Source organism: Cavia porcellus, unplaced genomic scaffold (genome assembly GCF_034190915.1).
Source record: "Cavia porcellus strain 051 isolate PalLab524CR breed Dunkin Hartley unplaced genomic scaffold, mCavPor4.1 scaffold_8, whole genome shotgun sequence".
In the NCBI taxonomy this organism is placed as follows: Eukaryota; Metazoa; Chordata; class Mammalia; order Rodentia; family Caviidae; genus Cavia; species Cavia porcellus.
The window spans coordinates 93,053,960-93,069,268 of NW_026947491.1; the positions used below are offsets into that span (position 1 = coordinate 93,053,960).

At 53.9% G+C, this 15,309-nt stretch overlaps 1 protein-coding gene across 4 annotated transcripts in view; it reads right to left on the bottom strand.

Annotated features, from left to right (window-relative positions):
• Positions 1–2,345: 2,345 nt before the first annotated feature.
• Positions 2,346–15,309, bottom strand: part of Nuak1 (NUAK family kinase 1) — a 57,467-nt gene continuing 44,503 nt past the window's right edge. For all 4 annotated transcript variants that reach the window (XM_063255506.1, XM_063255507.1, XM_063255509.1 and 1 more), the window contains 3 exons: positions 9,753–9,872; positions 7,437–7,569; positions 2,346–6,344 (listed from right to left, as the gene is read on the bottom strand). In XM_063255506.1, coding sequence (XP_063111576.1) covers positions 5,203–6,344; positions 7,437–7,569; positions 9,753–9,872 — 1,395 coding nt within the window. In that variant the 3' untranslated portion in view covers positions 2,346–5,202. The remainder of the gene's footprint in view (positions 6,345–7,436; positions 7,570–9,752; positions 9,873–15,309) is intronic.

A 15,309-nucleotide genomic window follows, 5' to 3' on the forward strand; every position in this document is an offset into this window, starting at 1 on the left:
TTGAAGAGCTTGAATGACGTATTGACAGCTGATTGGGAGAATGTTGATGCACGCGTGAAAAGCGGAAATTCAATTTCGGCTTGGAAGGAAGCCGGAAGTCAGCATTGAAGAGACACGCTGTCTTTAGGGTCCAGCATCACGTTGGGCAGGCGCGACGCTGAGCCTGGCACAGCTTCACACAGGCAGAACCCATCAGTGATGTAGCGTTCTAGTCAGGAAATGGAGGCTCAAAGGAGGTGATTAACCTGGGCTCCTCCTTGGGCACTCTGTGCCTACCATAAGGCTGGGTATTGCCTACACAGGTGGTCACGTGATCCAAACCGGCCAATTGGAGCACCTGTCCACCTGCAGGCTGGGCCAGTGGAGCCACGTGACCCAGGCAAGGCCAATCAAAGTCCTGCTTTGTTTCATTGCGGCTGGAGCATCAAGAACCCACGGAATCCTGGATGACACATAACCCTGCCACTGCCCAGAACTGTCTTGCCACAGCATGAGGCGATCCTGCCTGAGACAGAAGCCAGGGACTCCCCTGAGTCCCTGGATCCAACTGTGCCCGAGACAAACCCCTTGGACTTTCACGTTACTTAATGTGCTTTGAGTGAGTTTCTGCCACTTGCCACTACGTGAGGCTGCAGTGAACATCGTGTAGAAGTCCAATAAGCATCAGTTCTCTGTTTTCCTACTGCAAGTGACCACTGCCCAGCTGACATGTCACCTGCCTCCACCTTGGCCACCCCACTTCCTCTCTGGCCTTTGCGCATCACAGCTGGCCCGCCCGTGCAACGCACATGCTATTTCTCTTTCCATGTGCAAGCAGTGCAACATCTTCCAAAGCCTCCCTGCTGAGCAGACTTCACTTGGCCCCTTGCTCTGCAGAGGACAATAACCCTGGCAGCTGCCCACTTAATGACATAGGGACCGCAGGAGGGATGCAGAGCCCTCAGGCCAGGCATGGTGCCTTCAGTACCCAAGTCCAAAAGTCAGAAAGTCCTGCCCTGCAAAGGACGGACCACTGGCTCCCAGAGAGAGTCTTATACTCAAGGTAGATTCCTCACGGCCCTCTCCCAGATGGTGAAGCCGTGTTAAGAGAAGTCATCGCACAGTTCAGAAAACCGAGCCCTGAAGAGCTGAGTAATTTGACTTCCTAACGATCAAGTCCAGACTGGAACTGGAGTTCGTTCTCCACACGCCAGCTTGAGGGGCACCAACATGTTCCAGTCCACCAGACGCAATTATACATATCCACTCCCAGCCCTCACATTACCCGGCTCCTGAGCCATTCAGCAGGCAAGCCCCGCAGAGGAGGTGACCAGAAAACACAGGATGCCTCAATTTGAATTTTTTTAACATAAACATGTTAAAAATACTGCACTGTACAAAAAAAAATTCATTGTTTATGTAGAGATCAAAATTAACTGGGCACTTGGTGGTTTTATATGTTTGTTAAAAGTGACAGTGCTACAGTGCTGAGGTTCAGTAGTTCAGAAAAAGATATAATTTGTCCATTTTGGGCAAACTTTGCCTCTTCTTCCAGACTCCATAGCCCTACTACGTGCTGGGGAGTTTAATGCATGACAGCTACCCGAGCAGATCTAATGTCACCTGATGTTGTGGCCTGGACCCCACTATTCACCACTCTTTCCCAGAGCTGCCCAGGGTGTCTGTTAACACAAGGAATGAAGGCAAATGGGACTCAAGATGCCATGTCACTGAGGCAGAGCAGCGGCCTTCTCTGCCAGGCAATGATGCCCAGGTCAGCAGCCACCTGCCATTGGGATGGACGCGTGTGCCTGGGAGGGGGCAGGCAGAGGAAGAGAAAGCACGACCAAGAGCCAGACCTGGAGGTGGTGTCCCAGCCGACTGAAGGAACCTGCTCACAAATCTGTCTGGAAACCCTGACTACGCATGAGTCCGAAAGCTCTGGGACACCTGGGTCAGCGTGGACCCTGGCATCAGGAATGAACAATGGGAAAGTGACACTGTGACAGCTGAGGGTCTTCCCGGAGATCAGAAACAGGGTGAGAGCTGCAATTTCTCGGGAAGTCAGACTTTCCCTACAGGGATCCCAACACAGAACGTGGCTCTCCGATGCCTGGTACTGGGGCGTGTTCTGGTACTGGGCCTGCGTGTTCTGTGACAGCCAGAGAGCAGAGCAGAACCAGCATGCAAAGGCAAGCAGAGGAGAGGAGGCACAGCTCTGAGAGGCGCCTCTCTCCACGCGGCTGGAGCAGACCCCTCTTCCGGGACCTCTGGTGCTCTACCAGGCTGTGTGAATTTCTGTCACTCACACCCATTCCATCACTTCCAAAAGCCAGCAAAAATAAAGCAGCAAGGCCCCAGTTCGGTTCCGTTCATTGCAATTTATTTAATTTAAAAATACAAACAGAAACCACAAAAATCATTTTCCAATGAAAACACAAACACTTTGGGTGGGTGTCCAGCTTTTCCTCCCTGTAGGCTGTTCGCAAACCAATCAAATGAGCACAAATGAATTCCGACTGGAGTCGTAAAGCATGTTGCACCAATTAAATTACACCAATATATTATTATAATACCTTTGAAATGCATTTCAGACCAATAAATAAAAAAGACAAATTCAAATTAAAAAGTCAACTTTTTATTACAAAAAAATAGAAATTAAATAAAAGTCACAACACGGATTTAAAAAAAAAAATGTGCAGTCAAGTTTCTCTTCCTCTCTTCCCCCTAGGAATGATACCAAGCCAGTAAATCCCTACAGAACATTTCCAGTTTGGCAACAAGCAGTCGACCATTCACATTTCTACTCAAGACAGCAGGCCTGGGCAGAACTTGCCTGAGTTTCCCCCCTGCGTGGCGGTCCGCTCGTCACCGTCATGGGCAGGAGCCAGCGCCTGGTTGCAGGGGTGGAAACTCAGAGGGTACTTAAGCATTTTCGTGTTGCCTGGGGTCTTGAAGCACTTCCTGAAAACTGATCGTGCCTTGACATTTACCTGTAAAAAGAAGCGAATTCTACCCCTTCGGCAGATGTGTAAACTAAGGCGCTGAAAGGCGCCCGGAGGCCAGGAAAGGGCCCGGTGAGCCCACACGGAACCTCCTGCTCCGTCCACCACCACCACCGGGCGGTCAAAGTGTCTCTCATGTGTAATTCCATGGAAATGATTCAAGCATAATCTCTTTGGCTGGGGGTTGGCTGGCAGGGATGACGGGTTTAGGAAGGAAGAAGAGGGGCTGCTGGAAAGGGTTCTCCCGGAAAGCACCATCGACACAGCAAGGCCAGCAGGAAGTCACAATGGAGCAGGGCCCGAGACCAGCGACAGAAAACAGCCCCCCAAACACTGCAGGGCCCGGGCCCACGGCCTCTAAGGTGGACCTGGGCTCCCCTCGGAATCTGGCTTCACAGAACCGAGTAACGGAGGAGGACGTCCTGGCGTTCCCAGAGGGAGAAAGGAGGAACTTTCCTCAACAGCGCAGGTCCGGACACTGCAGATCAGAAGGCAACAGGGAAAGCCTTCCGCAGGGAGGGGGGTGTGAGCCCCAAGTCACAGGGGCAGCCAGGGCGGGGCCAGGAGGGCTGAGGATGACCAGGCCAGGAGCAGCAGGCTCCCGAGGCCACGGGCACCCTCTCCAGCCCCAAGGCAATCTGATCTCCGTGGACTTCGTTCCCTTTTACCTCTTGGAGCTCAGGAAGGAGGTGGAATTGCATGGAAGGAAACCATGCAGCTCCCAGACAACACTGCTCAGCTCTAGCTGAAGGAATACAGAAGCGGGAAGACGGAGCTGGTGGCGAGGGGACAGGGACATCTCCTGAGGGAAGGGGCCATCACACCCTGAAATGTCTCCAGAGCGCCCTCCCGCTCACTGAAGCTCGCATCGGGGTGTTGAGAAATTGTACACCTTGTTCAAACACTCTCAGAGCCCTGCTGCGAGTCGTCCTGCCTACCCGCTCCTGTCAAGGCACAGCGGGGGCTCCTAAGGAAATGTCCTTCTGTTCTCTACTGCCCTGCTCACCCCGGCTCTTCTGACACCTGCTTGCTTACACAGATGGAACCTCATTCTCCCCCAGCCTGAACCATGACCTAGAACCCTCAGCTTGCGGCCCAGCACCTTTTCTCCACCCTCCCCTGCCACTGCAGACTCATCCACCTCTGCGTGCCCGAGCTGGGATGGGGAAGCTGCTCGATGTAGTGCACAGGGCCAAGGTCCAGCCCGCTGGCCCCCTGGAGATTGGGCACCGTGCCACACTCCGACTCCAAGCAGGTCCAGGTGCTGACCAAGGGGCAGCTTTCAGCTAATGCTGGAACAGTAACGAGAGTGTGGCCTTGCTGGTGCAGGGCGACATCCTTGCAGGGACCACCGGGGGCCTGTACACTATCACATGCAACAGCCCTGGCCCCCAACGCTGCCCTGTGCCCCCTCCCCACCCTCGGGGGCTGTGCTAAGGAGCAAGGCAGACATCAGGAAAGAGGGAGCAGGAGGCAGCAAGCGGCCAACAGCCGCCTGGGCTGCCTCAGCTTCCCCGGCAGAGTGCAGAGTACACTTTCTCCCACCAAGACTGTGTCTTCTGCTCAGATGCCACCCTAGTGGCACAAAGAGTTAACACAGATCCCACAGGCTGCTCCGCCTGATTCCCAAGGCTGAGCCAGGTCAAGGAAGACCAGGGTGTGGCAGGAGCACTACTGCCGCACTGCTCCATTCCCGTGCAGCCATTACTAATAGGTCACAGCACTCTCTGATGGGCCAGGCCCAGCCAGCACCCCAGGAGCCAGGAGCAATCGATCACCAATGCAATCTGGTGCTGAAATCGTCTTGTGAGCACATGCAGGTGGACCGAGCTTGCTAACTGGGAGAGAAAAGGAGAAAGCGCTCATGGCTCACCCAAAACACAGGGCCGGGTCTCACCTTCCCGCCCGGTCTCACCTTCCCTCCTCGGAAGCTGGTGGATGACCTCCCCTTAGTGGGGAGGGACACGCCTCACCCACTAAGTGACGGCCAACACTGCCTCCCCATTCTCCTGGGTGTCAGGGGTGATACCAATCAGGACCCCAGTTCTGACCAGCACCACTCCCCCATCAGGGCTGGCCCCAACCACACACTCAGCCAAGCCAGACGATCCCATCCTTCCTCCTGCTGGTGGCCAGGGAAGCAGAAACCAGCTATGAGCTCAAGTCTCCTCCCTTTGCCCTGTCTGCCACCCGCCTGCCGTCTCTGCACCCCGCAGGGCTAGTTCAGCTTGCTGCAGATCTCCAGGGCCTTCTTGTACACCTGAGTCACATCGTCCATGTCCGTGAGGAGGGAGAAGCTGCTGTCCACCAGCCGGTTCCGGTACCGCTTCAGGTACTGGGGACGCGGCCGGCTGTGGAGCCCCTCGAAGTCCTGGATCTGGAGGAAGTTCTCGGCTGAAACGCAGCTGCGGATGCGCTGGCGGATGGGCCGGTTCTCCTGCAGATCCAGCAGGTCAAAGGAGTCGCTGGACAGGACGCTGTCATCGCTGATGACACTGGAGGGGCGACTGTAGCTCCGGGACAGCCCCTCGGCGGTGGGGGTGCCGCCGGGCTCCGACAGGGATTCCAGTGTGGGCGTTTCGGGGCTGGCAGCTGCTGAGTACTTGCTGCTGTGCTTCAAGATGCCTTTCCTCCGGCAGGACAGGCTGTGGGAGGCCACCCGGGCCGGGGCCGGGGGGCTCGGAGGAGGGAGGCCACTGCCCGGGCCATCGTCCGCGTCCAGCAGCTCTGAGGACTCGCTGCGCTCCGGGGATGAGTAGTAGCCCGATTCTCTCTGCTGAGTCTTTTTCAGAATGCCCTTCTTGGGCATGGTGGCTGACTGCGTGGGGCTGAGCGTCCCAGGTGCAGCAGCCTCGGGGGAGCCAGCCAGGGGCCCGGCTGTCCGGCACAAATCCTGCTCTAGCTTGAAGGTGGCGGGCAGGGTGGGCCCCGCCACGCCCTCGATGAAGCCGGCACTGTGGGAGCGATGCTCGCTGTTGCTCCGCTTCTTCAGGATGCTCTTGGGCCTCTTGGAACTCAGCTTGGGCACAGCCTCGGCCACTGCATCCTGGCCGGCCTGGGCGAAATCATTCTCCTTCTTGGACTTCTTCAGCGACCGCTGCCGCTCCAGCACAACCTCGGAGGCCCCGGGCCTGGCCAGGCCTCTGGCCTTGGCCTCTGCCTCCGCCTGCAGCCCCGTGGAGCGGTGGTGCCAGTCAATGATCCGCGCCAGGAGCGGGGACTCGGAGTCTCGAAGGGTGTCGCAGTCGCACACGCTGCTCTTGTAGCCCCAGTTCACCCACCAGTGGTTGGCGACGTCCTCGATGGTGGCGCGCCGATCGGGGTTCACCATCAGCATCCACCGAATGAGCCCTCGAGCATCTGGGGGACAAGAGACGGAAAGAATCAGGCACCGCATGGAGACTGCCCCGGCCCACTGGGGACCTTGTGCAAGAAGAGCGCCCCGGAGAGCTACTCGAAAGCAAGGCCACAGCCAAAGGCCAAGGAAGGAGCATCGTGGATCTGCCTGGCCTCCACGGAGGTGCACAGGTCGGGCCACCAGGAAAGCAGCCAGACTCCTGCCCGGCAGGCTGCCCCTGGCAAAAACTCTGCGAATATCATTTTACCAAAAGGAAGAGTGGGTGCCGATCGCTCCAGCACTCTGGCTCCTCCAAGGGTGCCTCATATTGACACGGGCAGAGGGGCTGCAGGGGCCCAGCAGTGCCAGGTGTGGCACACGCCCAACACCCCAGGGCGGGAACAGTGCCCCAGGTCTTGGCCGGGATCTAGAGCCATGCCTGATGAGCTCGCTTCCTCCCCTAAGCAGCCTCCAGGGAGCGGATCTGTGTCTGCCACCAGGGCTCGTGCAGCTTCCCCGAGATTCTCCTGGCAGATTCAGTGCCGGGAAATTAGAGGAGAGGCACAGAGCGGTGCTGCAGAGGCCCAGGGACCGAGTGATGCCCAGCTGAGCCCGAGCTCCCCAGTCAGGGTTGAGCTCTATCCTGGGAAGCTGCGCCTCCCCTCAGCCACTTCAGAGGGCCAAGGAACCGTCCTGGCTGCCTCAGTGTCCTGAACTGGCTCAAACACTTCCTTCTGTGGTCATTTTGACTTCAGGGAAGAGCCAGAAGTCACCCAGTGCCAGGTCCAGTAAAGAAAGCGGAGGAGGACACCATCACATCCTTAGGAACCTGCCTGTCTGCACACTCAGCAGGAGCACTGGTGGTATTTTTGATCACGCCTGGTAAGACGCTCTGGAAAGAGGACTCCAGCACTGCTTCAGAAGATGGTGAGAGCGATGGGCTGAGTGTTCCGGAGGGGGATTCCTGATGACGCGTCCTCTACTTTAATCATGCGTTAGTGTAAACACTCGCCGTGTATCACAACCACCCACATATTCCGTGACATACAAAGCAGAGCACGCGAGCCAGGGCAGGTGGCCGGCCGCCCTCCCTGCCACCCTCGCCGGGCACCCACCTGAGGGCTGCGTGGGCTCCCGGTACTCTCCGCTGCTGATCTGCCGGATGAGGTTTTTGTGATCAAACCCGTCGAAGGGCATCGTTCCATAAACAAGGGTGTAAAGCAACACGCCCAGCGCCCAGCTGTCCACCTGGAGCAGGGAGACAGAGGCAGAGGTGCTGAGAACCGGTTCCTGGGAGGTTTCTGAGCCACTCACAGCACGGGGCCGGCCACCCGCCACGCCCCAGGGCTGCAGCGAGCACCTGGCAGGACTGCAGGGTGCCGAGGGCTGCCGCCGCCCGGCCTGTTTACAAACCACCCGAGCAGGTGGCCTTCCTGCGCCTCCTCCTTCCGCTTCTCAGCACGATGCTGTTTTGTTACCCACCTGCACGCCTACTTTTCAGTATCTTCCATAAGAACAGACACTGTATCTTCAACTCTAAAAACTGATGGTCTTACAAAGATAGCAACATAACCCGCTCAGGGTTTCCTTCAGTGCGATTCTGCTCTCAGACCGTAAACCTCTATGATAGTCCAGCCATCCACTTGTGTCCACATCTATCTGGCTCCGTTTGGGAAAGTTATGTTACTTGTCTACTTTCTTGTGGCTAGCTGTGTTTGCACATGTTAGACACACCGAGGAAGCTGAACTGGCTGCAACTGGATTTCCATCTCAGCCTGTCCGGGTTCTTCATTAGTAGTGTATATTGATGACACACAGTAACTGTAATCTTCTTGGTGACTTGGCACACATATATATGGCAGCCTAGTCATTTTGGTTGGCTGCTGCCCCTTCCTGTCATCTCCCCGCTCTTCCAAGCCCTCTTTCCATCTCCACAGAGCTGACCCCGTTTCCTACTGTTCCCGTTTGTACCATGTGCTCATTTGGCTGGCTAACATGTGAGCTCCCGGGATGAAGGGTGTTGGTACTAAACTGATCCACTGATTAGTCTGGCACAATCCTGGGTGGGATAATGGGAAGGCTCTCCCCAGGTGTGGGTGGCACCATCCAATGGGCTTGTAGCCTGGAAGGCATACAAGGGAAAGGAAGGCCTGCTACATGCTGCCACCTGCCCGCTCTGCCATGGTGCCCTGGCCTGGAGCTAGCCGACGTGGAGCAAAGCCTCGATACACCGTGAGCAAGAGCAAACACCTTATCCCTTGACTTGTGTGTGGCAGATACTCCGTGTCCAATAAGAAAAGACACCTACCATCTCTTTTATTTTGCTCTTTAGGGCATTTATATTTTAGGTTTCTCTTCTCACTCTGAAGCAACACGGTCTGGATGACCTCCAGCCCCATCTGACAGGTGAGAATACTGTGACAGGTGAGGCACACGGCAGGTAAGTGGTTTCTCCAGGGGTCCCCCAGCCCTTCCTGCACCCTGTCCAAATGGATCAGGGGCCACAAACTCAAGTCTTACAAGAACCAAGCAGACAACAAGCTTGAACCACACAAAAAAGAACTGAGATAGAAAGCGGAGTGCTGGGCTCAGAGACAAACTGTCAGGGACCTTCCCTCAGCCTTCCCTCAGCCGTGGGCAGACAGCCTGCGCCACCGCACTGTGCCACACTGCCATGTGGGCCCAACACTGCAAGAGCCTTTGGTTTTTAAAATCAGAAACCAGAGTTTTCTGTGAAATCTACCAATTAAATGTTTATTCAATTTTTTCACTAAGACAAATGTGCTCAAATAATGCATGTTTGCTGGCCAGACCAGACTGCCAGCCTGTAACTTCACACCCTAACTATCCAAGACCAAATAAGTATTTTATCTGTAATACCTAAAGAGTACTCTTTCCTCTGAGCTCTATTTGTGTCCATACAATAGGGGAAATCTGACTTCAGTCCAAATCTAGAAACATCATAAATATATTACAATATATTAAGATATTACGTTGTCACTGAAAATCATGTTTTACTAATAACGACTTTGGGAGATATCACAATGTAATTTTCTGTTAACAAGGCAAAATACACACATGCAGGGTACTGCAGCATAGATATCTTGCCCCTTCTTAACTTTATCTCGAATGTTTTTAGACCAGCCAATCACTTTTGTGCTCCTGACTGTTTCTGAAATGCAGGTGTCTACACTGGGAAAGTCTAACAGTCACAGGACTCTTGGGTGGTTGTCTCCTGGTGGAGTGGAGGGAACCTCATCTCTCCTCTGGGCTCTCCTAGACTTCCCAAATGTCCTCCCGGTGTGTGTATTATTGCTTCTATAGTCACATGAGGATACATCTGCTTTGCTTCCTTTGGGGTTTTTCAAACGACCTGCTCCACCTTCTTCCCCCCAGCTCCCCTCCCTACACGCCCCAGGCAGCCCGCTCACCTCTGGCCCTCGGTAAGGCCTTCCATTGACAATTTCAGGGGATGCATACAGTGGACTCCCACAAAATGTCTGCAAGAACTTGTCCTTCTGGTACAGGTTGGAAAGCCCGAAGTCAGCAATCTGCAAAGAGAACCAAGAGCCCAGCGCCGAACCGTCAGCGTCTGGGATGGTGCCATCCGTACCACACAGGGGGTCGCACCCAGGTACCAGCTTCTTTTCAGACCTGAGTCCTCCCCAGCACACTGCCCAACGCAGCAGGCCCCGTTTCCCTGAGTCCACAGCACACTGACCAGACCTGCAGGCCCCACGCTCAGCTTAAACCCCATTTGCTCATCAGCTGAGGCCTGCCCCCTGATCACTTCCACAGAGCGACCATCAGCAGGAAACCAGTGACAGATGCTGTGAGGCTGGGGGAGGAAGGAACCCCCTTCTACGCCGCTGACGGGAGCACCATCACTGTGGAAAGCAGCATGGAGGGTCCTCGAAAAACCAAAGCTAGAAATCCCGTTCAACCCAGCCTTCACTTCTAGGGTGTTCCCGAAAGATTTAAAGACATCATTTCACAGTGACACATGCATATCCTCGTTCACAGCAGCACAATTCACAATTGCTCAGTTTTGAAGGCGGCCCATCAACAGATGAATGATAAAGGAAAGGGGGGTCTATATGCAACAGAGAGGATAAATTGGAGGCACTTACAGGCAAATGGACGCAATTAGAGACCATAATATTAGGTAAAATAAGTCAGACACACACACAAGCTTCAGCATCACACGGTTTCCCAAAATACAAATAAAGAGCAAAATAAAAGATAACAGGAGACAGGGAGAGAAGTCGTTTGCAAAAGGGAAGAGGACAAGAGAGGGAGAGCGCAAGGGGCAAAAATTTTTAAAACAATTAAGATGTGTTATGTGTGTGGAACAATTTCCCACAATAAATGCAATTATTATATACTGCAAACATATACTAATAGAAATTTTAAAATTTTAAAGGAATCATTTCCACAAAATCACCCGCCTGATGTCTGTGGTGAACACAGCAGTGTACAGAGCCCTCTAGCTGGTCCAGGGTGCCTGGTGGGTGCTTAAGATCTCGGATCATATGAACTCAATCATACCGAGGAGCTTTTTCTTACGCACTTTTGCTTAACATTTAATTTATAAATTAGGCACAGTGTGAGATTAATCATAATCTCTAATTATAAAATAAAACAACTAGAACAACATGCTTGTTAACATTAATAGCCAACACCACAATTCTTCACTCTGAGACCATGGCTAAGTGAAACCAGGGTCATGTGATCACCAGCACGGTCACATGGGAACTGATAAGTGAGATGGTTTCTTATGATTGACGGGCTGGCAGCATATACAGTGTGGATCCACTGCACAGAGACGACCCACCTCCCCCAAGTTTCAAATATGGTGTCACAAGACTTCATCACAGTCTGCAGAAAGGTGAACACTTTAAAACAAGAGCTGTTTCTTTCTGGAATTTTCCATGCAGTTCTTTGGGATTCACTGTGGGTAACTAACACTGCACAAAGTGAAGCCTCAGATAAGGGGTCCCTACCTTACTATGCCTTTAAAGTTGTCCCACTGTAGCTCACCCCAAATTATAGTGCATGCAGAGCAGCCCAGGTGTCACTGTAGATGGTGACCTACAAAATGACACCACACACTCCCCACCAGAGCTGTCCTTTCCCTGCATGTGACCAGGGACAAGATACGCACCAAGTACTGGGTTCTAAGTCATTATATTTCACCCACACTCTGCCACAGAGCGGCTCAGCAACTCTCGACCTCAGTTTACCCATCAGAAAGTGGGAATCCACGATCCCTGCCCAGCTCTGGCTCACGAAATTACTGTGAGGATAGTAAACAATAAATACATCAAGGTAAGGCCGTGAATGTGAACGTGCTCCATGATGGGCAGGATGGGAATCCTCCGCCCACCCTCCTGCCCGCTCCTGTGCCTCTGCCCACCCTTTCTTGTTGGTTACTTGAACAGTTTCATTATCTTCCTTCATCCCAGTGCCTTTACACGTGTGTGTTCATATACACAGCACAGGCACACAAGTGTGCCATCCACACATCCATATACACTGTGCATGGGTGCACACACATACATGCACGTATATATTTGCCTTCCTGCAGACTCTGGGCCCCTGGGCAGCATCCACAACCCCGCTTTCCATCTGCCTGGCACCTGTCCCCAGACACCCCTATCCCCAGGGCAGGCATTCCATTCTAAAAAGCAAGAGATGACTGACAATACTGTGACAACCTCGTTAGCGCTCACTGAGCAAGTCCCGAGCACCTGCCCCTCTAGCCTAATCCTATCAAAGCAGCATACCCGCACCAGTGGGAGTGGCCTTGCCTGCTCCTAACTGCACACGAAATCCCCTGCGAATGGTCAGCTTCATTATGTTACGGGTACCCGACACCAGTTTTTTTTAGAAGCCCACTCAATAGAGGAAGAATCTGAGGCTTTAGGTGATGAGATTTGCGGAAGGAGAGAGAACTCGGGCCATGATGTCACCACCTGGGTCTCTCCAGGCCAGACCTGCCACACTGCACTACCCAGGAAAATCGCACAGCTCGCTCCGGCCTGAGGCTCATGCACTGAGCCCCAGAAAGGGATCCCAACACATCCTCAGACTGGCTGGCTCTGGCTGCTGCTGCTGCTGCTGCAGACCTCAGACACAGTGTGTCTGCAACAGGGACACAAAGGGGCGGGCACGGCGGGGCAGGCACGCATACCCTGGCACCCGAGCACCCTCATCCCACCCGGCACCAGACTTGCTGTGCACACTGCCAGCCTGAGATGCACGTTGGTATACGGCCACTTCAGGCCTCAGACTGATGCTTATCAGCCCTCTCTCAGTGAAGCTATCACTGCTGCTGACCCAAGATGAATAGAAATCTAGATTAGCCCGAGTTCTCGGTCCTGGAATGGATACTCAGTATTAATCAACGTGCAGAGTTCTCAAAGCCCTGGCCACTTGGAGTTGGGTCAGCTCAAAGATTCGACGCCACTCAGAGATTCTGTCACCTACAGAGGACAGAAGGCCACTGGCCATGAAATCACTGGGAGTCTCCGTCTCTCTACTGATTTGGGGTCAGAGCAGTGCCCACCCAGCCGTGTCGTGGAGAGGAGGAATCAACACAAAACACGCCCGGCACTCACAGTGGTCACGGGCACAGGACTGGAACCACATCGGTACTTGCTGCATCGAGCGGGTGATGCACCTCATGATCCTCGAACAACAGGCTTCATCCCCACACTGAGGACGGAGCAGCCAGGACCAGCAGGAGTTTGGGGACTAACGGTCACAGAATTAAGTGAAAAAATACATTCCCTTTGGATCCTCCTGCAGCTCTTGGAACTGAGGCAGGGGCAGATGTTGCTTGGCCCCCAAGGGCCCTGGCATCTGCCTGTCACTGGGAGAGCATAGCCTCGTGGCCCCCAGCTGACACCGGCAGCCAACATCACCCAGCACAGAACAATGCCACTTGGAGTCCACCATCTATTTTGAGCGCATCTGCTACTCATGGCAAGGAACTCTGGTTTTCCACCTGAGGTCACATTCAGGTCTGCTTTGTCAAATCCCATATCACTTTAGCAAGCAGCTTGAACTAGAAAATATGAAGTCGAACAGCACAGGAGATAAGAAAAAAACAAATTCAATCATAAAAAGTGAAGGATAAACTGAAATTTGGCACATACTGCATTTAAGCATCATAACAAAATGAAAATAATCTTTATCTCAGAATTGGTTTCCAGATGAAGAAGCCTTCAGAGATCCATCCTGTCTTTGCCACGAACATGAAGAGGCTGAGAAACCAGGGGTGTACAAAGCTTTGCTGAGGCCACAAGCCAGAGAGACCAGCAGGCTCACGGAACAGCTGAGCCCGAGGGGCGGGGTCTGGGGCCTGGCTTTCAAAGCCACATTCTGCAGATGCCAGGGGGCTCAGGGACAGGTCCCTCGCTGGGGTCTCTGCTGGCACCCTGTGGTTTCCCAGGCCCGAGCGGTTTCAGAACCAAACTCCACCGGCCCTGCACTGCAGCTCCGCTCAGCCTGACCCCAGCCCCGTCCTTCCTGGGAGCTGTGTTCCTATCAATCGACTTTTAGAAGAACGCCCTGCTAAATGGAAGTCACAAGTCAAGTAGACAAATGAGGAAGTGATCGGTCACATTTCAAAAGGATTAACCTCATTACAACCCAAAGCACCTCGGATGCAGTGCGTTAGGTGAAGTAAACCAGACAGGAACAGACGCACGCTGTCTGACTCCATCTGCTCGGGCTCTCCAGAGGGGCGAATTTAGGAGACAGAGTGGAATGGAGGCTGCCAGGGACTCCGGGAGGGCAGAGCCCACGCTGAACAATCCAGAATCCCCTTTGCGAGGGGTCACAGGACCATCCGAGTGTGTGCACCTCGGCAGGGTGAGTTTTAGGTTAGGTTATGTGTATTCTACCACCATAAAAAAAAAGAGAAAGAATCTCAGATTACTGTGAAAAACGAGCTCACCTGGTCAAAAAAAAAGAAAGGAAATAGTGGCTTCCTAACTGCTAAAAAGGAAGCTGATGACAATGACAGTCATCAGCTGGCTGGGAGCAAGTGTGGCACCTGTGACAGATGGAAGGTTTGGAAGCCAGGAGTCGTGGCCTGGTCGTGACCGGGCCATCAGCAGGACCTGCTGGGGACTCAGTTTCCCCATCCTCAGAAGGGACGCATGACAAAGCTCAGTCACAGGTGTGCAGAGGACCACAGAACTGACCCAGAGGGCTGACTGCATGAAAGACAGCCATCACGATGACACCACTGGCTGGTGAGCTCACCTCTCTGTCACACGAAGTGAATTTGAAGCCATCACACTAACCACCAGGAGACATTCCCACCAGGCACACCTGTCACTTCCTGCACAGCTGCTCCACAGGGACGAGCAGCTGGAAAGACTTCCTGGAAGCAAAGTGCACCCATGAACAGCGGGAAGGTCAGGAAGCCAGAGAAAAGCCTGGTGGACGTGAGGTGTTCGAGTCCCACTGAGGGACCCGTCATGCTCCAGCCTCACCTCACCAACAGCTACACCACAGCCACATTTACCCACTGCTTGCCCCCAGCCGGATCCCTGAGCCCATGTGGAGAAGGACCTGACCTTCCTCCTCACACTCTGCGTCCTCCCCACGGCTGGGTTTACAGGGGCTACATTCTGGGTTCCGAGAGCTCAAGGACCCTCCACCTCATTCACAATGAAACCCCAGTGCCCAGCATAGGGCCAAACACCAGGAGCAAGGCAGAACACACTCGTGCATAAACCCACACTGCCCGGAGCAGACGTTCAACTGCTGAACAAATACACACAGGGCCCGGTGAACAGGCAGGCGTGTGAGGATCTATGCACGGATACACGGACACATACACACGCATGCACACTCACACGCACACACAGTACATACACAAACAAACGAATTCACTCGTGCAGGAACACCAAGTCTTCACATTCACAGAACCAAACCCCAGAGCTCCCAGCCCACGCCTGGGCCCCGTTAGCC